Below are 24,720 nucleotides of genomic sequence, written 5' to 3'. Positions count from 1 at the left end.
CTCCCTGTCTGCCTTTGTGCATTAGCTCTCCCAGTCTGTCTGGAATGGTCGCCATCCTCCCCTACCTCCCCTTGGGCTCCAACTTGTCTTGCAATAAGAATTAGCATGTGAGAGCATCTCTAGAGGCCAGATACGTCATCTACAAAGCAAACCTGGGAGTTAGGCATTATCATGCCCACTTTAAGGAACAGGAAACTGAGTCACAAAATAGCCAAGCAACTAGCAACGAGGTCACGGAGCCAGGAAGAGGCAGACTTGAGATTGAAATCCCTGGAGTTGGACTTTGGAGGGAGCCCAATATCTTCTCCACACTATGGTGCTTCTCGGCTCAGGGATCTCCTTCTCTGGGAAGCCCTCCTTGACCTCTCTGTTGGGTTAGGCCCAGGAATGGGCCGGAGCCTGCCCTTACCAATCTATGAAAGCCAATTATTAAATTGTCCAGAATTTTGCAAGCCGGTTGTTAAACACAGCAATTATTAAAGATTCAATTATAAACACATAATTAAGTAAATTATATTAAAAACAAAGGTCATAAATACTCAAAACTTGCCACTTCCTCATTATTTTATTACATTTTATTAATATCTATGCTCTGAAGATGGTTTACATCCAGTGCATCTGTATGGTGGCGATGTTATGTAAGAGGGCACTGCTGTGCAACTCTCAGCGACATCACAATCGTAGCTTTGAGCTCAGCCACAGCTGGAATATTTACACCACGGAAATTGGCAAATGCTACCTATCAGGGCTTAGTTTATTGCTGTGTTGATTGACTAGATTTAACAAAGTGATGGAGAAAATCTCAACAGTGCACCTTCAGCTTGCTGCATTGCATTGTGAATAGCCCCCAAAAATGGAAGAAAATATTCTTTCGATATTTGAAAACTAGTATTCAACTTGGCAAAGAAGTTGCTAACAATATTGATAAACAAGTGGGGTTCCAACATAGTCCTTGTTGTTTAACTTTCATCTTCATTGTTAATGTCAATGAAAATATCATGTCAGAATTACTCTCAAGGAATCGCTGTTCAGCACTCAGCAAGCACACCAGCTGTGTTTCTCTCCATAGTAGCCCTAACTCCAGGGCTCTGAAACTTTCCCACCTACGTTCGCCTCTTCCGGACTCCTATTGAGAGCAGGGGTTGAGTCTTTCTCTTTATAGAATCCTCAGTTCTTGGGGTAGGCACTTAATTATTGTTGAGTAAATGAATTCATGCATTCATGGCTGCATGAATAAAGAATTAACCCTATCCCCAACGAAATCCCCTATCCCCAACAAAATGAATTCTTAAGATATCCATTTATGCATATTTTATTCCTCTACTTATCATATATTGCTGAGTACCTACTAGGTGTCAGTCATGTTAATACTAACTTTCATGGGCTGGGCACATCGTAATGAGGAACACTACAATGGAAGAGATAAAAAATTTCTAGACTCAAGGACTTTTTGTGTCTCGTGTTCAAAACAGCACCCAGATTCATGAATTACTTAAAGGAAAGCGAAGTCATCAACCTCGCCATCTTCCCTCATCTCCAAGGATCCCAAATGAGCCTCAGGAAGAACTGATTGAACTTCCACTCAATGACGATGTCCTGCCCGGGGCTGAGGAACTGGAATTCATGGAGAACCACAGTTGTGTTTTGATTCCCCATAGATGTCTTTGAATTCGATCTTCCCCAATGACAAGAGGGAGGCGATTTTCCTGTGAGTGAAGAGCTGGTTTCTCGTGTCTAAACCATCACTATCACCATGTACCTGGGAGTGTCGCCTTACGTCTGCCGAGGCAGAAAGAAGAAACAGCTCAAAATAACGTACAAAACCAGGCTTAGAGGATCAGAAGATGCCAACCCATGTTCCTTTCAACAGAGGCCCACAGTAAGCCCCCACTTCTCCTTTCCCTTTGCTAGTTTCATGCAACTCAAACTTCAAGACCATCTTAGCAGATAAACAATATAGCATGTATCCCATTAGAGTATTAATACAAAGATAGGTGGTCTAAAACTCACTAGGCAAATAATTAGTCACCAAATGAATAAGAGAAAAGGACAGCCATTAACTCAGTAAGTCACCTGTCAAAGGCGGCTGTATTTATATCTGGTTTGTGGTGGGAGGAGCACTTTCCCATAGCCAAGCAGGCATGATATTGGTTGCAGCAGCCCTGAGACGTCCCCCAATATATGTCTCTTTTCCTTAAAAAGAAGAGATGAGGAGGGGAAAAAACAAAATCAGTTGCTTCAACTTGAAAGTCAGAGCTAAAGGAGGCATTAGGAAAAGACTTTCCTGTGGCTCAGAGCCCTGATTACCACAATTAAAGTTCAAGGTGTGGTGCTATTTGCTCAGCATGCTCTGACACATGAAAGAAAATGATTCAGGCAAGGAAAATAATTACACATTAATTTGTGTTCGGCAACTGTGTTTTACCCGTTTGGCCCACAGAGCGAAGATAAAAGGTGATATTGTTGAAAATGTTTTATCTGCCTTCAGTGGGGTTGTCATGGGCTGCATTTGGAGACAGACCTCTTCGGTTGGGCATTTTCCTGGCATTGTGGGGCTGCCTTTTGCGCTCCATTGCCGGGGCCGGCCAGGAGGAGCAGAGGAAAGGTAGGTTATTAGCTGTTGTACTGCCCTGAATCCTTTGTATTGGAGGGTTTCCCATGGGTCTGGGCCAAGTGGCAAGAAAAGTGACCCTGCCCAGGGCAAAAGCTCCAGTCCCCATCCTGGGGGCACTCACCCCGTATCATGCTATCTGTTGCAGTTTGCCGTGGAATGAAGAGGCAGACCAGCCAGGACCACAAACCGGGCTGTCTATGGAGAGAGGCGGCAGACAGCCATGGGCGAGCTGCATAGCGGGCAGCTATGCCAGGAAGAAACGCATGCCCCGTGTAGCCAAATCTCCCAGACCTTCAAAAGAAAAGTAAGGAAATCTGGATTTTTAAAAATGAAATCTCTCCGTTTTTGCACGTTGGCTTGGTTAAAAACAAATAAAGCATGTCTATGGGCAGCACCCGGCCTACTGGTGGCCAGTTTGGGCCTCTGAAATGCAGCCCAGGGCTTAAACACTAGCTTCTGGAGTCAGAAAGATCTAGGCTCTGAGCTCAGTTTCATCGCTTCCCAGCTGGGTGATGGTGGACAAGTTACTTAATCTCGTATGGTGGACAAGTTACTTAATCTCTCTAAGTCTCCATTTCCTATTTGTAAACTGGAGACAGTAACAATTATACCTCCCTCTGAGAGTTATTGTGGGGATTAAATGAGATAATGCAGGCAACAGGCAAGTTCTTCACACAGTCCCTGGCAAACAGTAAGCGCTGAATAGATGTCAGTGATTATCACTATTTATAACTGAACCGTGGAAGAATGAAAACAAATACATCATCGCCCCAGGCTTTCTGTCGATTAGGACGTCTGGGACACCTTGGCTGTGCCACAGATAATTAGATAATTGCTGAATGAATGAATGAAGGGATGGATGGATTAAGACGCCAGCTAGGGGCCAGAATGAACAATCCATCTGCCGTCTTCTCTTTCTGGTGATGTCCCTAGTTGTGTTTGTGCCAATCGTTTCCCTTTTCGGACCTCAACTTCTTCATCTGTAAAATGGACTGGTTGTCCTTCTCTCACCAGCTCCGAGGGATGCTTTCCCTGCCACTGGGACTGTTCCTGACTGAAGGAAGACTGGTCCTCCATCATCCCACCCCACATGTGCTCCTTACTCGTCTCTCTTCTGCTTTTTGTCCTAGGAGGCTGACTTGGAAAAGTAGCTCCCTCGCCCTCTGCTTTTCAGTATAATTTGGGCAGTAGGGAGCCCATCTGGAGGTCAGGGGCAGTAGAGGAAGGAGGTGGGGTATGTATCCTCCGCATCTGAACCCCGCCCTGGTGAAGGGGCTCCTCTACATAACTCTCTCTGTTCAGATTCCGGGAACTGCTACCTCCTGTCATCCCTTTGGGTCTGGGGCAGTAGCTCCCCAGGCATCTCACCTCGCCCACACCTTTGATTTTCACTGACCATCAGGGCCTGGGGTGAGTGTGCTTGCTGTTTCCTGCCCAGACCCTGATGGATACAAGCAGATACCTCTCTACCATCTAATCTGTGAAAAATGTCTTCTAAGGAAGAAGACTTCCAAGTACGCAATAGAGAACACAAGCCTGGGGATCAGACAGGCGGGAGCTCAAATCCCTATTAGCCGTTTATTGGCTCTGTGAACCTGGACAGGTTCTGTCATGACGCGGAACCTGCTTCCTCATCTGTGCAGCGAGATGCACGACGCGTCTTCCAGGGCTGGGGGGCTGAGGAGGACCATCAGGACAGCCCCACACGGTGCTAGCCAATCACAGCTGCTCAGGGCGGCTCTTTCTCTTCTTCTGCCTCTTCTTCTTTCTTCTTCCACCTCCTTTTTTCCTTCCTAGAGGCAAGAGTTTTTGTTTTAATTTTTTTTCAGCTTTGTACTTTTGGTAGACTGTGCCTAATAGAAATCGTTCCCATTGGTGGAGAGCCCACGGGCTCTAACCTCCCAACAATCACGAATGGTTATTACGGTGGAAGGGCATTATAGCCCCAAATCAGAGTGCAAAGACAAAAATTGAATATTATTAAAATTCTTCTCGAAAGGCCTTTAAAAATATTTACCCATACATTTTGATATATCTGGTGTGCGATGTATCCTCTGCACCCTGGGTATATATACACATTCTATAATGTATATGGCAATGTACAGTATATTTAGGACTATATATGCAAAATATCATTTTACGCTGTTTCAATTAAAGAAAGAGAGAGCACAAGTAGCTGATTTTGTTGAGTCAAAGGTACCTAAGATAACAGCCATACTGATTTTACGAATAAAGACGTTGAGGCTCTGGGATTGGGGGGAAGAAAAGACATTGAGGCTCAGAGAAGCCAAGCAATTTGTTTAAGCTAATAAGTGGCAGAGTCAAAATTCAAATCCAGGTGTGTCTGACTCCAAAACCGGTTTTTACCTCGTGCCATAATGTCTGGATTTATGTGAGTTGGAATAAACACACCCTCAAAACCGGCATCATCAAAATGACTTTCAGTATTTTATATTGGAAATGGCTTCACATACTGGGCCGGCTGCCTGTTTCACTCCCAGTCTCTTTTTTTTTTTTTTTTTTTTAACATCTTTATTAGAGTATAATTGCTTTACAATGGTGTGTTAGTTTCTGCTTTATAACAAAGTGAATCAGTTATACGTATACATATGTCCCCATATCTCTTCCCTCTTGCATCTCCCTCCCTCCCACCCTCCCTATCCCACCCCTCTAGGTGGTCTTGACTTCGTGGGGCCTCAGCCCCACCGAGTGGTGAGACCAGGACCCTGGGCCCCGCCTGGGCGTGGGGGAGGAGTAGGGGGATGGGGGATGGTAGTGGGGCATGGCACTCACTCTTCCCTGTCGGCCAGGAGAGGCAGCATAGGATGGAAACCTCCGCTGATGGGCAAGCCAGGTAGAGATTTTCTTTTTCTTTTGGCCACTGATGAACGGTGATAATTGTTGGGAGGTTAAGATCCTCAGATGAAGGATAACTACCAAAGTGCCAGGTACAGAGAGGGATGGAGGGAGAGAGCCTGACCTTCTCCCCGTGGCTCCAGGGCTGATTCGGCCCTGACCTTGGGCAAGTCATTTGACTTTTCCCATCTGTAAAATCAGCCTAATGATGGCTTCTCTTCCAAACCACTTTGATTCTCAGATGAAAGCATCCATAAAAGTGCACAGGATTGCTATTAATTGCACCATTATTATTTTTATTCTTAAGGGATGAAGTCCACTAAACTTTAACTATGTTTTGACTCTCCCCTGACTGGCAGGATGAGCTCTTGACTATCAGATGACAAGCCTCTCTGACATCGCCCTTTGTAGGGAGGCGGGCAGACAGGCGCTCCCCACAGCAAGGCCGTCGCCCGGGCAGGTGTAGTCTGTGCCGGGCGCGCCCAACTACCTCTGCTTCCACCCTTAGATATAACTGCATCCAACCAGCTGTGGGCAACGTGCTCAACGATTGGAAAGAGCCAGGAGCCAGAAGTGTCTGGATTCCAGGTCTCAGCTGTGTGATTTTATGGGCACGTCATGGACACCCTTTGCCTGTGAGCTTCTGCAGTTTGGATAATGGGAACCAGCATCATCCCGCCCACCTCCAGGCCAGGTTCAGAGGAGGCAGCGCTGTGCAGGCTTTAATGCCATTATCAGGTCAAGCGTGACCGTCGTCCCACCTCTAAAACATCAGCGTTGGGGAATTCCCTGGCGGTCCAGTGGTTAGGAGTCTGTGCTTTCACTGCAGAGGGTGCGGGTCCCATCCCTGGCTGGGGAACTAAGATCCCACTACAAGCTATGTAGTGCGCTCCCCCCAAAATAAAACAACACCACAAAAACTAAAACAAAGAAAAAACCCCCCAAAAACCAAAAACAAACAAACAACAACAACAAAATCGTCCTGCTGCTCTGACAAGAAATCAACGTAGGAGAGATACTTGAGCTCAGACCCCGTTTCTACCCCTTACTGCTGTTGGAAGACACAGATAATACTATCTACCTTCTAGGCTGGTGAGAAGGAAATAATATGGATAAATCTTAAGCCAGCGCCTGGTGCAAAGCACATGCTCGACCACTGACAGGTATGATTATCAGAGAGGAAGCACTTGGCAAAGAGCAAAAATGATTTTTTCCCGTAATTTAAAGGGCAATGCACATCTTTCTGGATTTATGAAGGATGCATATTATAAAAATATTAAAATAACTTTACCTTCCTTTTTTTTAAGCAGAAACCAAGATTACAGAAGTGATACACAGCCTGGGAGAAGATGGTGATTGGCACGAAGGAGAGCCTCAACTCGCCCACGGCCCTACCCCCCAGGGCCCCCCTGGGAAGACTTTGATGGGCGTGTATATCTCCTACCTCCTGACACTGTTGTGCCACACAACTTTAGGGTGCTAATGTTGCAGATCTTAAGGTCAAAAGGGGATATTTAGTTGCAAAGAGCCCTAGATTCCAAGACTTGAGTCTATTATCTGTGCCATATTTTCTTCTTTCATGCTGGGTTTTCTGCTTTAGACAAATAAGGCACGTGACTGGATCAGAGTTTCTGATCAAAGTGTGGAACATGAACACATTTTAATTTTCTAATCACTATGTGTTTATTAGAAATGCATGAACTGGAACAGTCGAACATATTAGAAGAATCTACATCCAGCAAATCAAATCCACGGTTTCATGAATAAATATTAATTATATATATATATATATATAATGTATTTCAATACATTCATGTAAATTAAAAAATGAGTTGATTTCAAGCAAACTATAAATAAACAGCAGTGCGGGTGGCATTCAGAGATGGCAGGCTCTCTCAGGATGATACAGTGCCTGAGAGCTGGAAAATACTGGACCAGACCATCTCTAGATTATTTCCTGCTCTAAGGTTCTCTGAAGGTACTGGTAGAATCTGTCACCTGGCTTCTTGCAGGCCTTTCCACCCAACTCTGACAGTGTTCAAAACAACCCCAAGTTTTTCACTGAATGGTCCATGTGATCCAAAACATTCTCTCCACACCGTAGCTGAAACGTGCCACATAGAGGGAGAGCCATGACTGGGGCAAGAGGGAATGAGTATGGTCTAGGAAGCCTTTTCAAACCCTTTCAGATCCTACAAGCATTTACTGAGCACTTGCTATATGCCAGTTGACATGCCAAGTCCTCACTCATGATCTGGCTCTTTTAATCTTGCTGCCACCCTGTGAAATTTTACCTGCACCTTTGTCATTAGTGGGACCTTTGGCCAGTCACTTAGTTACTAGTACCCATTTTATCTTCAGTAAAATGGAGATAATGAAATCTGTCCTGTGCACCTCACTGGATTACCATCAGGATCAAAAGAGATTGTGTATGGGAAGTGTCTTGGAAAATACAAAGTCCTGTCCAAAGAGAAGAAAAAAAAAAGAAAAAAAAGAACATCAGAAAACCTCTTTCCTCTCCCTTTGCTTCTCTTTCTTTAACAAAATTCACTCTGTGCCATTAGATTATGTGAGGACCTATGACGTCATTTAAGTTGTCAGAGGTCTTGTTTCTCCAGCCCCTTTCAGATTTAATCCCTGGCTCCTATGAGCAATCAGTGGGTGTTTAAGTTCTAAGCCCTAAATTCTGCTAAACTTCAGTTTGAATTCCACTCTGTAACTTATGAGCAGTGCCCCTCTGGGACTCTCCTCCTAAGGATAAATCGGGGGATAATGGCAGTTGTTGCCCAGCCGTCTGTTGGGAAGATGCGACGGGCTGAAATGAAAGCAGTGGACAGTGTTTGGCTCATAGCATGTGATAAATGTGTGCTGTCATTGTTATCATCTACTCTGTGAGGTCTGATTATTATTATTCCCATTTAAGAGACAAAGAAACTGAGGCTCGGAGAGGTGAAGCTGCGTGTTCAAGGCTGCACAACAAGGAAGCAGCAGGGCAGAGATTTGAACCCACTTGTGATTCAGGTCGTGCTTGTTTGCGGTGTGTCGTGAGGCTTCTCCATGGGAAGGGAGAAGGTGTTCTCATGAGAGAGAGGAAGAGAGAGAGAGAGAGGGGCTCTTGGTCTGGATCACATACAATTCTCTTTCTTTCATATGGTGCTTCCTGATTTCAATAGCCTTTTCATTCATCTTCTCATAAAACGTGGCTGATGTGATCACCACCAAGCCTGGACTATACTTGAGGCTCCTATCTCTAGAGGCTCAGTTCTGCCTAAAATGCCTTTAGTTTCATAATCTGCAGACTGAAAATCAGGAGCCATCACTCTACCCATCATTTATGCATCCCCCGACAGCAGATGTTACAGAATATCTGAAATGAGCCTGTCCGAGAAAACTTATTTTATTTGGTTTCTGCACAGAAATATTTCACCTGCTTGTACATCATGCCTTCCCCTCTCCAGCCCCCCATGAGTTCTAAGCTAACCGTCTGTGCTGGTCTGTGATCCCCACTGCCTTTAAGAGTGTCAGGGTTGACTGGGGCCCAGGTCACTGCTGCTGGGCACGGCTGAGAGCTGGCCTGGAGAGGACAGTCAGTGAGACCTGTGAGCCTGGGCTCCTTCTTGGAGACATGGGTTTGAATCCTGTATCACTGCTCACCAGCTGATTAGCTGCACTCAGCTTTTCTCAGCCGAAGTTTCTTTATCCATGAAATCGTCTTCATCTCGGAAGGTTTTGGTGAAGATGAAATGAGATAATCCATGTAACACATTTACTCACTTAGCTAACAGTAAGTGCTCAGTAAGTACTAACAATTATCCCTCGAGCTTCCCCTCAAGTGGAGAGATTGAACTCCTTTGCTGATACCCAGCCTGAAATCCAGTCCAGTCGTGTCTGTGGCTATTTCCTGGGCAATTGGAATTTTCCTGACCAGCACATGAGTCCCTACGTTGGCCGCAACCTGCAAATGGGCCTCTGCATAGATCCCTGTAGAATTTTCCCCGACGATTACTACCTCATTTTCTTGTTTTCAAGGTATTTATTTATTTGTTTCAAATTCTGAACCTGTCTGAAATCAGAACAGGTCTTAAAATCTCTACACACAGTTAGGATAGTGGTAACTCTTTTTATTTCCCTTCCTCCAGAAAAGCTGTTGAACCACCAGTGACAACTCGAAGTGAGCAAAAACACAAAGTTCCCATTTCCTGGATCACTTCCAACCTCGTGTCTGTTGGATGTGGTTGTCTGGCATTCAAAACTCGGTTGCCCTGGAGCCTGGAATCTTTGGCGGAAGGAGACTTTGGGGAATGAGCTGGTGCTGCAGCACCCTCTGGTGTCCAAGTGGCTTCTGCCGGGACATGCAAGGGGCTGCATGAAGGCAGCAAAGGAGGGTTTGAGAACATCTGCCCAGCTTTTCTTCCTCCCCAAGGAGGAGGGGGAAGGCAGTGTGAGAGGTCTCATGTCTGCCTCATATGAACAGTGGGGAAGTGGGGATCAGATTGACCTTCCATGAGTCAATAAATTAGCATCCACAACCCAAATGGTGAATCCTGACTTGGCGTAACTGCTCTGGGGAAGGGCCCAGGGAACCCCCAGTTTCTCCTAGCTCTTTCTTTGCTAAAGCAAAACCCGACTCTACTTTCCAGAGAAGGCTTGAATTCCAGGGTCTCTGCTCTGCCCTGAGCCTGCCGGGGACTGGGAAAGAAGGGATGCCACGGGTCCAGAGAAGGGCCCCTTTGAGACAAGAGAAGGGGGACTGGTGTACATTTCCAGGCTCCCCTGCACCCATTCCTACTCTTTGCTCTCTTGACGCTAGGGTTCACCCTGCGTCAGACTGGGCGGCTTCAGCTGTTTGACTCTGCTGCTGACCCCAGTCCCTGGGGCTCCGCTTTTCGTCCAAGGGCCAGAGTCCAGCATCCAGCCCTGGACATCGGTTGGACTTCCATTCCTGAGTTTACTAGTCAGGTCTCATCACAGATGTCTGGAAGGAAGTAGCATTGCATGACCACCCAGCCTGATCCAGGACAGAATGAGGGTTGAGGGTTCAAAAGAAAATGAGATGGGACCTCCATCCTCAGCCACTCCAATAGAGCCAAACCCACACTGTGCCCGAGCAGATCTTGCCATCAGGATGTGGACAGTTAAGACTTTGAATATTTCATTGAGTGCTCTGATAATTTACCTGCTGTTTCTTTGGGTTTAATGTACAAGAAAGACCCCTGAACCTGAATAGCATCTCTAGAGCATTATACATGTTTTCAGGCAATGTTTCTCAAACTGTAGTCTCCTAACAATATTAGCATCAGCTGGGAGCTTTCTAGGACTTTCTAGGGATGCAAATTCTTGCCCCCTGCCCCCACCCAAATGAATCAGGAATTCTGGGGATGGAGCCCAGCAATCCCTGTTTCATCAAGCCTCCCAGGTGGGTCTGATGCATCTGGAGAATGAGAAGCATTATTTTAAGGGAAAATGGAGAGAGGACCCATTATGAGCCATGTCTCTTGCTTGACACTTTTTTGTATATATTTATGTTTGTCTAGTCATTTTGGGTAGTTTGTTTGGAATAGTCTGAGATGATGCTGAGTCTGCAAGTGGAAGATTTATCGAATAGCTTTAGTGTTCCAGGACTAAAAGCCACTATGTTGTTTGAAATGAATTTCTAGGACTTGCGACACACATAATATTTAAACATAAAGACACGTTACCAAGTAAAATATAAAGGACGTTCTTGGAATTGTTGCCATTTTGAATTATGTGCACTTGCTCCCGTTCATTTTTGGACCATAAAAATTGGACCATACGTGTTTGAGAAATATTGTTCTGAGTTTGCAGCACAATTTCTCCTTTTCCACCAGGTTTGCCATCTTCAGAGAATCCCCTTTGTATAATTTCACAATGGGGAATGGCAAAATATCAACCGGGCTTCCCTGGTGGCTCAGTGGTTAAGAATCCGCCTGCCAATGCAGGAGACACGGGTTCGAGCCCTGGTCCAGGAGGATCCCACATGCCGTGGAGCAACTAAGCCCGTGCACCACAACTACTGAGCCTGCGCTCTAGATCCCGCGTGCCACAACTACTGAAGCCTGCGCGCCTAGAGCTCCGCAACAAGAGAGGCCACCGCAATGAGAAGCCTGGGCACCCCAACGAAGAGCAGCTCCCACTCGCCACAACTAGAGAAAGCCCACGTGCAGCAACGAAGACCCAATGCAACCAAAAATAAATAAATAAAATAAATTTATAAAAAAAATATATATCAACAGTCATATCTCTAGAAGAGGAGCTGACTGAAGCAGTCTCCTGCTGGAAATATCAGTGGCTCCTCTCTGCTGGTAGGAGAGGTCTACATGCTGTAGTCTGGCTTTCAGGGTCTTCACAAATTGGCCCTTGACCTGCCTGCCTAGCCCTGAGTCCTGCATTCTCCCTCACAGGTTTCTCTAAGTTCAGCAAAACCTTCCACTCTTCCCTAAATGCTCTGCCTTTGCTCCACGCCCTTTCTCCACTGTCCCTCAATTCATGGTTCCCTCCCCAACTTGGTGAGCTCCTCTGTATCTACCAAGTGCCAAGCTCAGAAGCCAGTTCCTCTAGGAGATCTACTGAATTCCCCCAGGCAGAGCTAGCCCCATCTTTATCCCCATTCAAGGCATCAAACTCACTTGCATGCACTGACATTTCAGGAAGTATCATGTTGGAATATAATTCTGTATCTGTATCTCTGTCTCTCCCATAAGACTGTGTTTTTGCTTTTCAATAGCTGGGGCTTCTGTTATTCACCATGATCAGAGACTGGCACATAATAAATGCTCGATAAAATGTTTTGAATGACTGAATGAGCCAAAAGTAAGGAAATGACTCAGAAAGCATTTAATGGCAGAGTTGACCATTGATATACCTAACCAGGCAGGTTATCTGCCACTACCACCACCAGGACCAGCCCTCAATTGATTACACATTAGAAGTTCCAGCTGGAGGGGGGCCCTCCAAACTGTGCTCTCATCACCACCCCCATCCTGATGCAACTTTCAAAGAGGGGCTTCCCCAACTTCCTCACTTTGAGAATCACTCCGAGTTAAGAGAGATATCATTGATGAGACCCCACTGACCTATGAATAGTGTGGAGGCCAAAAAAAAAAATGTTGAAGACTATTGTTTACAAGTTTCTCTTTAGAATAAAAAAGCATATGAATGTAAAAGGATATTGATATATCTAACAGTCACGAGATGTTTACTCATGACAAGGTTCTGATGCAAGCTGGTACATTTCTCCTGCTAACTCTCCCAGGCTCTTTTCTTCTCTTGGCATGATGCTCTTTTGGCAGCATGATCATTAAAGGATATCTACTCCAAGAAAATGAAATTAGTCAAAATGTGATGGACACAGTAGTCCAGCGAAAGGAAAACTTCTGTCTTTAGAGAGTTGTATCTCTTTGAGGTTTGTTGAATTTTCCTTTTTGCTTTTTTTTTAAAAAAAAGATGTATTATTTATTTATTTATTTTTGGCTGCATCGGGTCTTAGTTGCGGCACATGGGATCTCTGTTGCAGCTGGCGGGCTTCTCTCTAGTTGTGGGGTGTGGGTTTTCTCTCTCTAGTTGTGGGGCACAGGCTCAATAGTTGTGGCACGCGGGCTTAGTTGCCCAACGGCATGTGGGATCTTAGTTCCCTGAACAGGGATGGAACCCGCGTCCCCTGCGTTGGAAGTCGGATTCTTAACCACTGGACCACCACGGAATTTTCTTTTTTTTTAAAGGCAAGATATACAATTTCTGTTTTCATCTTACTTACATAGGTAGTTGATGACATACCCAGAAGGTTGACTTAATTTATGGAATGGATTCACATCTGTAGCTACGATTTCCATAAAATGAAAGGCTTATCAGTTTGCATCTGTAAAATACACAACAGAAGCCTTCATGGGGTTGTAAAGCTCAAGAGCCAGCTACTTCTTATATTTTCCAGGAATAAATGAAAATCCAAAGAGGATTCAGAGACAATTTGAATCAGTGAAGCATAAATAGGCACCTTTTATTACATACTCACTTTGTGCTAAGAACTTTCAAAAGATGATCTTATTTAATCCTCACAGCAACCCTGTGGGGTAGGTATTTTAAATCCTCACTTTATAGACATAAGGGGAAACTGAAGCTCAGAGAGGTTAAGTAACTTGCCTAAGGTCACACAGCTACTGTTTCAGACTTGCATTTCTTTGTGGAGTTATTTGATTCAAAAGCCGTGTTTCCTAATTATTATGAATTTGGCCAGGTACAGCCTGCAGTAACTGAAGCCATAAGCATTATTTAAAGGCACAGCTGGGTTCCAGATCCAGCCAATCGTTGCCATATCTTCAAATTCCTCCATAGAAACTGGGAAGCCTGATTTTTATGGAACAATTCTAAAATGTTGGTAATTACTTAAAAACAGTTTACAACTCCATACAGGCTCATATGACGCATCTGGCCTATAGGATTCCTGTGGGAATGGCTGAGGTCTTTGTTGTAACTGTTTCTCTGTTCAACCTCTCTCTCCAGATCTTCCTTCCCTCCCTGACAGTGTTGATTTTGAGAGCACTTCCGAATGAACTTCTGTAATTGAGTCTCTATCTTTGAGTCTATTTCTCTGGAACTTAACCTATTACACATAGGAAAGGGGGAAAAAACTCTGAATATCTGAGCATTTTACCCCAAAGAGACTGAAACAGCTGAGGATCTAAATTATTGACTCACACTGAGTTTTCCGGATTAAACTAAATTGACGGCCCATCTCTCTCTTCTTGTGCCCACTGATATGCAGCAAAGTGGAGGTGCATGAGGAAGATTCAGTCAGTGTGGGTAAAGAAGCTCCGTACATACATGCTCACAAGCATGTGTAAATTGGCAACTCTGCTCTCTGTGCTTTTAAAACAGTCTTAACCTAAAATGGCTGTGAACAGCGGGTGTATTGGTAAATGTTTGACGATGGACAATCTGGAGGGGAAAAAAAGCACTCCGATTTAGAGCATGGCCAATTTCCATGGAGCAAATACTCCCACCATGGTTGATTCCAAGCGAGCTCTGTGAGGTCCCTAAATGCTGGTTGGGAAGAAATCCGCACAATCAGCTCTTGTGAGCAGGTGTCAGCCTGCTCCAGCACCTCACTGGTTGTGGGTTTCTTACAAGTCGGCAGCAGTCTCACTGCTTGGCTGTGTAATACACATCAATTCCACAGGCGTTCCATGAGCACCTGCTACATTCCAAGATGGTGTGCTCTTTCCTGAGAGATGCTTAGAAAAGAAGAGATTAGCTCTAATACACAGCTGCATGGAAACTTCACAGGGTTTCTGCAGAGTAAATGCCTGCCCTGGGGGAAAGATGGATAAGACCATTGACTTTTTTTTTTGGTAAAGATTTTTTTTTTTTTTAAACTAAACACACTTTTTACAGGCATTTTTATTTATTTATTTATTTATTTATTTATGGCTGTGTTGGGTCTTTGTTCCTCTGCGAGGGTTTTCTCTAGTTGCGGCAACTGGGGGCCACTCTTCATCGCGGTGCGCGGGCCTCTCACTATCGCGGCCTCTCTTGTTGCAGAGCACAGGCTCCAGACGTGCAGGCTCAGTAGTTGTGGCTCACGGGCCCAGTTGCTCTGCGGCATGTGGGATCCTCCCAGACCAGGGCTCGAACCCGTGTCCCCTGCATTGGCAGGCAGATTCTCAACCACTGCGCTACCAGGGAAGCCCCCATTGACTTTTATCTCCTTTTATCCTGGGACTTACATTCCAGAGACAGTCACATCTATGGTTCCTGGTCCTCTGGTCCTCCATCTACTCATTTGTTACCTTTACTCATCATAAGCCAATCTGGGTTTTATAAGCACAAATACCTATGGGGCCCAGATAAAACACTTCAGCATCTCTGGATGATGTTATCTCCCTGCAGAGAGGATTTCTAGTGCTCCTAGAAGGCAGTCAGAGTAGGAGCAAATCACCTTTTTCCATTCAGGGAGTGAGCTTTTGGAAGGTGGGTTTCAGTGTTCCTTTGGTACCATCTATTTCTGTTTGTCCTTATTCCTAGAATCTCACCCTTGCAGAATCCCAACTGAAAGACCCAAGTATTCTCCAAAGCCCCTCCTCCTTAACAGGTCCTGAATTCTATTTTAATTTTAATCCCCCCATATCTGTGACACTCCTAGAAGCAACGTCCTGTTCCCCTTTGCAGAGGAGGGCACCACCAAACATTGGGTTCCCTTCTGTGTATTTTCTTTGGCTCCTGAAGTCCTGTCTGCCTTGACAGCCCTGGACTCTACCTTTTGGTTCTCTGGCCTGTGAAACTCGTGAAAGCTCTGCTCAGCCCCTCTCCCTTCTAGCGGTTGCTGTCTCCAGGGCTCCTCAGCCTCCAACTGCACAGCTTAGGAACTGGCACACGCCTTGAACTTGTCGGCTTCATTCTGAAGCATTTTCCTTCCCTCTGGAACCGTAGCTCCTCAAGCCCTGGCATCCTCAGCCGCTCTTCCGTGTTATCCCACAGATAGGTTTTTAAGTCCAGATTTCTAGTCATTCGTTCTAGGGTTGTTCTGAATCAAGCCAGTCCATCGTGGCTAGAAGTGAACGATGTAACCCCTGAATTTTGTGTTGGCAACGGAGCTAATTTTTGAAATATACTGTGTGATCCAACTCTTAAGAGCCAAACAAAACATATCTTTAGGCCAGTGTGGGCCCACAGGCTGCCAATTTGTGACCTCTGGTGTTTTGGAATGCAAGTGAGTGAAAGTTATGCTCTACAAGGAAGACTCGGCTCTGACTTGGGTTTGTAAGTGGAGTTCAGGGAAACAAAGCAGACTGAACTCTCCTTTGGTCAGCTACCAGAGTACAGACATCGGAATCCAGCTTTTTCTTTTTCTTTATTTTTCTCCCCCCCAAGTCGGTTTCCCATTCTTGGCTTCCCAAAAGGGAAAGGTGTTTGTGTGAGGTCTATGGAGTCAGATGCACGTGGGTTCGAATCCTGACTCCGCCACCTATTTGCTGTGTGACTCTGCCTAAGTCACTTAACCTGTTTTGTAAGTTATTAATATTCCCCTCAGAGGATTCAAATTGTGGGGATTAAATGAGATGATGATGTGATCGTGCCAGGTGAGTGGTACATATTCAATATGTGTCCTTTTAAAGCCAGGTCCCACCTCCCACAAATCCTTTTCTCTTTGGCCTTTCTCTCGTCCCTGTTCAGACCTGCAGATCCTTTGATCTGTTGTGTTTTCAAACCTGGGTCCTTTGGTCTTTCCAAAAGGAGACAGAGAGGCAACCCTGTCTACTCCCCACGCTTATTCACTGTGATATGTCCACCATAGGAGTCAGCCAGCTCCAGCCCACGGACCATCAGAGCGGCATAACTCCACGCTGGGCTGGTGAGATTTATTTCTGAGGAAAATTTGGGCTTAGGGGGAGGGAGTGGTTAAGAATTAATCCCCCATAAAACGTAAAAAAAAATGACGAAGGGAAAACAAAAAAGTCATCCAGTGTCATTCTAGACTCATCGGTTGTCCAACTTTCCCCAGCTTTGGAGAAAAGAGGATGTACTGGTAATTAATGAAGGCTTCTAGATGTCACAAGTGCAAGAAAATATTGGGTGTCAGGCTGCTTCCAATGACACAGTGCTAGCCATCTATTTTATTGCTGTTGCTGTATTTTTTTGAAACCAACAAAACACTGTGAGGTAGGTGATAAAGTGTTGGGAAATGCCCTCTCCCCATTTCTTCTGGGACTCAGCAAAGCAAAGAGCTGCAAAGTATTTTAGAAACACTTTCCATCAAACGCCAGCCATCAACCGATTTTGCAAAGGACCCTGAAAGTGAATTCTCCACATGCCTCAGGCCCTTACAAAGCAAAAGTGAGCACAGGAGCAGAGAGGAAGGAGCACATTTAAGACCAGTAGCCTACACAGTTCAAGAGCCTTGGGCAACGGCTGAGGTCTTCACTTGACCCATGTAGCCATAATCCAAACTTCTAGATTTTTATTCAAAATGGTGCTCAGAGACAAGAATACAAGGGGAAAAAATAATAGATTCTTTTGAAAGCCTGCCTGTTAATTTTTATTAACTCTGGAGAAGAGATTGTTAATTTGGTGGAAGGTTGCTCTTTGCCAAGTATTGTTAAAAACTCGTGGAATGCTCGCATAAGTTCTGGGAGGTCCGTGTGACTTATCTCATCTGGTGGCAGTAACGACAGAATTCACACCCGATTCTTTCTTTTGCTCCCACCCCAGTCCCTGCCCCGCTAGAAGAAAACACTCCTTCAAGAAGCCACTTCGTGTGAGTGTGTCTAGATCCAAAAGCTCACATGTAGCTATGTGTGCAAATTCTCTTTGAGCTTTCATCGGGAGGAATTATATAATAATATCACATGATTTTGCAAGAAGTTCACCAGGGCTGTTTCGGAGGCTGTCAGCCAAGACACTGTTCAGACAGGGAGGCGTCAGAGCTGCCACTACAAAGTGGATGTTAATTACCTAAAACAATGTGTGTAATAGGCAAAGAAAAAAACAGGACCTGCTCTCCCAGCCCAAACCACTCATCTATTACAGCGCCAACTGCACAGTTATTTTGCCCGGAGGAGTTGTAATTAGCTGGTTTGCAAATTAATAAGACCTTAAAAAAAAACCAAAAAAACTACAAGGGGGAAAAGAATGGTGGGAAACTTTATATCTCTGATTCTCCAGGAATACATTTAGCCTGCAATTACCTCATTAAATGTCCAAAATTCACTTAATATACGCTGTGTACATTCTGCCCGATTGGAGTAGTTGGGCATAGCCCAGACCCATAAAGGCGGGCCGTCAGAGAAGGAAATCTGGGGGAGCAGCCTATCAGCCCGTTTCTATCTTAAACCCAGATTGCTTGTCTGGTTTGAGTTTGCAGATGCTAATAACCGTGCTTGATTATTCCAGAGAAATGAAAACATATGCAGGTGAGCCAAATGCTGTCATGCTTTTGCTTAAAAAGCCAGGGACCAGGCATGACTCAGTCCTGGTAACAATGGATAATACCAAACCTAGGACACTGTAATTAGATCTTTAATCCTATTGGCCTTTAATAACAAAATGGACTTGATGAATGGTTGGTCGGTTTTGCTTGGTTGAAGGATGCTTTCTCTCCCAACAATGAAAAACCTTTTTTTTCCCCTTCTTCTTTCTGTTTTTCCCGTTGGCAAAGGAAGTTTCAAGATGAAAGGAGTCCTTAACTAGCTAGAGGACTGATGTTAGAGCATGCTTAATCAATCAGTGGAGTCACCCCAAATCCCCTCAATTCCAATTTCAAGGCTTCCACACACAGGGTACATCCATGACTACCATTATAGTAAACAAATTGTAATGACCATTAATTCAGTATTCACTCTGTTTTGGCCATACAAATTATTTTAATCTCCATTTCAACTTTGCAAAAAGAGTATGGTGCGTCTCATATAAAAAATGAGGCATTTGAAGCTCAGGTTTTGAGGTTTTCTCAGGATCCCAAGTGAGAGAGGATTTGCATCTAGGTACCCTGTCCTCAGTGTTCTTTGCCCCATGTTCCCTGACCACAGGAATCTCTCATGAGTATTAAGTTAGTCCTACACAAGGGCCAAGGAGTCACGATCAAATTCTCTGAGCTAGTTTGCTTTCATCCTGACTTCTTTTCATTTGATGTAAGCAGGAATTTGGGAGCGACAGGTGGGTGGGGAGAGGGGAAGGGATAATCAGCAGTGGAGGTGGAATTTTTAAGCACAGAGGTGTAGAGTATTCATCTTTAAGATATGGTAGGTGCTAAACTGAAATCACTGTTTCTGTATTGAAATCTTCTATTGGGTTGGCCAAAAAGTTTGTTCGGGTTTTTCCGTAGCATCTTACGGAAAACCCGAACAAACTTTTTGGCCAATCCAATATATACACAGAGGTCTTGTGTGTATAGAAAGGAATATATTTTAAGACCTGGGGCAAAAGTTTTCAGAACAGAAGATACAGAAAAAGTATATACCGTTTTACCTACACACTGATCAATGGTGTCAAAGTATGGTTCTTAATTATACTTTTAGGTCTGTGACTCTGCAAGATAAAAGGAGTGCCCTCTTTCCTTGAGTTGCCCCTGGAACATCCTGAAGGATCAGGAGAGAGAGGTGACATGGGACCATAGCTTGTAAATAGGGGCTGAGAAACTTAATCCAACAGGCAGAGAAGTTCAAGGTTGATCAAGGAGAGGAGACCAAGACTTTTGCCCCTCACCTAACATCTTCTCACCACACTATTTTGAGAATACAAGCAAAGCATAATATTTGACTATAGAAAGACTTAAAGTGTCTGTATATTAAATATATCATTAACAGAATTTTTTAAACCAAGAATTTGGGAAAATATTTGCAACACAGATGGCAGGGAGTTAGTATATTTAATATAGAAAAAGCTCTTTCAGGTCAATAAGAAGGTAAAACACCCCAACAGAGAAACTGGCAAAAGACATGACTAGGAACTCTCCAACAAAAAACTACTTATATGGATTAATGTATCATCAATGACCTTCCCAAACTCATAGACTCAAAATACATAAAGAAAGGCAGGAAGAAACTAACAGGAGCCCCAGGAGAAAGGAGAGCATTAACCAAGCTTTCTCTCTTTGAGAGTTAAACAAGCATCAAAAAACAAATGGAAAAAAAAAAAGGATTATTTAGCTCAATTTAGTGGGTATGTATTGAACTCAGTACCTACAAAGAATATGCATTCTTCTCAAGTTTTGCAACGACAGTTGCAGAAAATGACCAATCTAAATCATAAAGAAAAATCTCAAAAAGAAACCCTCTTTCAAAGTTAAAAAATTTACAGAAATACCCTTTGACCCCAATAATAGAGATCTGAAACAAAATAATTATCCTAAAATCACAATATAAGTGTATTTATGAGAAATGCAAAACAATCTAAACAACTCTTAAAAATGGAGAAAATTAAAAGTGTAATTATGGACCGTTTAGACAATAACGATGAAAACCTATCAAATCTTAAGAGACATAGTCAAACTTTAACTTAAAGAAAAGACAGCCTTGGCTTCTTGAATGAATGCAAGTAAATGAGCTGAATATCCTGCCAAAAAAAAAAAAAACTTAAAAAAAAAATAAAGTCTTAAAAAAGAAGCCATTGCTAAAAACAAAAGTTTAAATTAATCAATTAGATATAAAGGAAACAAATACCCTGTAGAACTGGTAAATCTGAGAACCAATTCTTTGAAAGACCAAATAAAGAGATAAAGTTTTGGAAATTCTAATTATTTTTTAAAAGGAATATGTGCATTTAAAAAAATTAAAATAGTTTATTAACTGGTGGGGCAGTAAATAATCAGATCAATGGAATGTAATAGAAGGTCCAGAAATAGAGCTAAGTATTAAAAAAATTAAGGATAAAAAAAATTAAGGGAGCATCTTAAATCAGCAAAGAAATAACAGATATTGGAAAACAGACAAACCATGGATTAAAAAAAAGAAAACTATTTCCCTACCTCACACCACACAATAAATAAATTCCAAAATAGATGAAATTTCTAAATGCACAAAATACAGCCATAATCTGGAAGGATATATGTGTGGTCAGGCAATGCTATTTCCTTCCGGTGTTCTCCATACATGAGTTGAGAAGGGCTTTCTGGGCATGACCACAAAAGCAGAAAGTTAAAGTAAAAGACTGATGTATTTGGCTATAGGTTTAAATATATTTGATTATTTATCCAGTAAATAAATAATATCTCTAATGTCCAAGTACTATTAAAGGTGCTCAGGGAGCCACAGTGAACAAAAACTGACAGAGATCACCGCCCTCAATTGGGGGCAATAGATAATAAGCATAATAGATTAATACATAAGTAAACTCTACATTTTTTTAGAAAGTGATAAACTGTATAGTTTGTAGAAGGTTGAAAAGATAAATATGCATAAAGCATTTTCCTTTATTTGTTAAGGGGGTTGGGAATGCAGAAGGGGGATTGCTATTGTCAATAATCTGGTCAGTATAGATTTCATTGTGTAGGTGACAGTGGTGACAATCTTGAAAGAGGTGAGGGAGCGGCCATGTGGCTATCCCAGAGAAGAATGTTCTAGGCAGAAGGAGCAGATGTGCAAAGCCCCTAAGGCAGGAACACGCCTGGACCATTCAAGGACTAGCATACAGGACCCTATGACTGGAGATGAGCTAGCCAAGGAGAGATCATGGCAAGGTCATTGGCTTTACTCCAAAAGAGGTGGGAATCATGGGTTTGAGCAGAGGAAGGACACGATCTGCTTTGTCTGAAGTGGTTCACTCTGCTGCTAGGCTGAGAATAGACTGTAGGAGGTTAAGAGCCGAGGCAGGGAGAGCAGTTAGGAGGCGGCTGCAGCCTCCAGGCAACCGTGAGGACAGCTTGTGTCAGGTGGACCCAGTGAACAGAGCTGAAGTCTAGATACAGTCTGAAGGCAGCAGGGTCAAGATGATTCCCTGTGGGGTGGATGGGGAGTGACTGGGAAAAAGCCAGGTCAAGGATGCCTTCAGGATGTGTTTTCTTGCACAGCTGGAGCCCCTGGGAAAATGGGCAAGGCTGAGAGTGGAGCAGTTGTGAAGGGAGAAGGTCAGGATCCCATTTTGGACAGGTTGAGTTGGAAGTTTGCCTTAGACATCAAGGGGTCAGGAGGCATTTAGATGGAGGAGTGTGAAGTTCAGGAGAAAGGTCTGGGCTGGAGCTAGATTTGGGGGCAGGCTCAGAGTATGTTTTAGTCAGTTTGGGGTGCCATAACAAAATATCATAGGCTGGGCAGCTTGAAGAACAGAAAATTATTTGTTCTAAAGGCTGGAAGTCTGAGATCAGGGTGCCAACGTGATTGGCTTCTGATGAGAGCTCTCTTTTTGGCTTGTAGATGGCCACATTCTCACTTTGTCCTCATGTGGGAGAGAGGGAGAGAGATCTTCCTTTTCTTTTAAGGCTATATATATATATACACATATATCTCCCTTCTTTTTTGGATTTCCTGCTGATTCATTTTGCTGTGCAGTAGAAACTAACACAACATTGTAAAGCAACTATATTCCAATAAAAAATTAAAAAAAGAATTAATATTAATGTAAGGCCACAATTCTATTGGATTACGGCCCCACCCTTATGTCCTCATTTAACCCTAATTACCTCCTAAAGCTCCTATCTCCAAATACAGTCCCATAGGGGGTTAGATTCTCAACGTATAAGTTTTGGGAGGACACAATTTAGTCCATAGCAGCATGTGAACGGTATTGAAAGTCATGAGACTGGATGAGATAACCAAGGGAGTGAGGGTAAATGAAGAGCAGGGAAACAGCCAAAGCACCGTAGAAAGCTACTTACAAAGCACATGACACGCTGGGGAAAATAGCAAGCAAAGGATTATATGCTTGCTATAACAGGATGGTTTAATTGAGTAGGATATTCCCAAGGAAAATTGGACAAAGAGCATGAACAAGCAATTCTCACAAGAAAGCCAAGTGGCCATTAAACATATTATGCATTATTTCAACTCATTCATCATTAGACAAAAGCCAACCAAAAGAATCAGAATCATGAGAGCATATTTTCATCAATCAGATTGATCAAAATTAAAGAAGGATGATGATGATTTGGTTTGTGGTGTTTGGGGAAAGAGGCATTTCACGCATCATCAGTGAGAACATAAACAAGTCGAGCTTTACTAGATGCAAGTTGGGCCTGGGATGCAAAGCTTTAAAAATATGCCGATTGCAAGACAAATTTATGGTGTCAAAAGTGGTTTTCTTGGGGGGAAAGGAGCTGTTAGCTGCAGGGATGGGTGTGGGGTATCTAGGGTGCTAATAATATTCTCTTTCTTTATCTAGTACATGAGGGTATTCATTTTGTAAAAATTCATTGAGAAACTTTTTTGCCGGTAGTTTATACTTCAATATAAAATATTAAAAATAATAACGCCTTCCACTGGATACAGAGATCTCCTTCTACAGGCAGCAGAAGTAGGTACTGATAGCAGTCGACAGCGGTGCTCCAGACCCCAGCAGGTATATTTGCATCTCCGCTCTCAGTTTCCGGTGTCTCCAACTGAATCTCCATATAAATCCAGAGTCGGGCTTTACTAGGGGAGCCCCTGAAATGTGAGCCACATTTTATGACAAGTGAGCTCAGCACTAGGAAATCGGTTCTACTGTGAAGGCAACACAAGCCGTTGATAAAGAGAGGTTGCCTAGCTGGCTTTTTCTGCTCCTTCAGAACCTGTGCGAAATGTCACCTCCCCAGAGAATATTCACTGACCACCACCCTCACCTCTGTCTATTCTTCTCATTCAGAGCACCCTGTTTTTCCCACAGCCCTGATCACGGTGGATAGATGATTCTGTTCTGTATTGGTTTCATACTCCATGGGCATAAGGATGATTTTTTTTTTTTTTTTTTGGTAAGAATTTCTCTCTCTTTCACTGTCTTTGCTTTTTTTTTTTTTGGTAATTTATTTATTTATAATTAATTAATTAATTTATTTATTTATTTGGCTGTGTTGGGTCTTTGTTTCTGTGCAAGGGCTTTCTCTAGTTGCGGCGAGTGGGGGCCACTCTTCATCGCGATGCACGGGCCTCTCACTGTCGCGGCTTCTCTTGTTGCGGAGCACAGGCTCCAGACGCGCAGGCTCAGTAGTTGTGGCTCACAGGCCTAGTTGCTCCGCGGCATGTGGGATCTTCTCAGACCAGGGCTCGAACCCGTGTCCCCTGCATTGGCAGGCAGACTCTCAACCACTGCGCCACCAGGGAAGCCCAAGGATGATTTTCTCACTGCCATATCACCAGTGCTTAGAAAAGCATCTGGCACTTAGTAGGTGCACAGTTAGTGGGCATTTTATTCCCACTCTCTCCCATTCCCCTCTTCTTAAAAGAAACAAAAGAGAAATTCCATTTTTAAATTCTTTTTAAAAAATGTAATCATTCCAAATGCCCTTGAAGATGGATTTTTTTTGGACCTGGCTCCTGGGTAGGCAGATGGTCACAGGGCAGAGAGGACAGGCTTTGGAAATTAAGAAACCCCGGTCAAGTCCCAGTTTTATTTCTGTGTGACCTTGGATAAGTTTCCATATCTCTCTTGGGTTTGGCTTCCTCAGACTTAGAATGGAGAATGATACTATCCAACTCACAGGCATGGGCTCATATCATTCCTCACCTAAATTTCTAAATTGGGACATCTGTGAGAGTGAAAGGGTGGCTCCATTAATAATGCTACTGGGACAGGTATAAATGGGGACTGTCCTGGGCCGGGGGACCCAGGAT

General features: G+C 43.8%; 1 protein-coding gene across 6 annotated transcripts; it reads left to right on the top strand.

The window, feature by feature from the left end:
- The first annotated feature begins 1,804 nt into the window (after positions 1-1,804).
- Positions 1,805-24,346, top strand: LOC309623764 (uncharacterized protein). Of its 6 annotated transcripts, XM_082380950.1 has the most exons (6): positions 1,805-1,879; positions 2,441-2,605; positions 2,760-2,918; positions 5,979-6,105; positions 6,778-9,499; positions 9,610-24,346. In XM_082380950.1, the coding sequence occupies exons 1-5, from the start codon at positions 1,845-1,847 to the stop codon at positions 6,799-6,801; spliced, it is 510 nt and encodes a 169-aa protein (XP_082237076.1). In that variant the 5' UTR covers positions 1,805-1,844; the 3' UTR covers positions 6,802-9,499; positions 9,610-24,346. The 6 variants fall into 6 exon arrangements, 4 of the variants coding, with proteins under 4 accessions (XP_082237076.1, XP_082237075.1, XP_082237074.1 ...); XM_082380949.1 differs by lacking the exon at positions 1,805-1,879 and having other exon boundaries at positions 2,184-2,605; positions 6,781-9,499; XM_082380948.1 differs by lacking the exon at positions 1,805-1,879 and having other exon boundaries at positions 2,184-2,605.
- The last annotated feature ends 374 nt before the right edge of the window (positions 24,347-24,720 follow it).

This window comes from Balaenoptera borealis (assembly GCF_965194805.1).
Source record: "Balaenoptera borealis genome assembly, chromosome: 2".
In the NCBI taxonomy this organism is placed as follows: domain Eukaryota; kingdom Metazoa; phylum Chordata; class Mammalia; order Artiodactyla; family Balaenopteridae; genus Balaenoptera; species Balaenoptera borealis.
Note: the sequence above shows the minus strand (reverse complement) of the source record. Positions and strands in the feature narration are given on the sequence as shown.

Excerpts from the sequence above, each read along its gene's own strand:
- LOC309623764 (XM_082380948.1), top strand. The coding sequence starts at position 2,358 with ATGAAAGAAAATGATTCAGGCAAGGAAAATAATTACACATTAATTTGT. Across the intron at positions 2,606-2,759 it reads CCAGGAGGAGCAGAGGAAAG|TTTGCCGTGGAATGAAGAGG; the intron begins GTAGGTTATTAG and ends TATCTGTTGCAG. Across the intron at positions 6,106-6,777 it reads GTCATGGACACCCTTTGCCT|CAGAAACCAAGATTACAGAA; the intron begins GTGAGCTTCTGC and ends CTTTTTTTTAAG.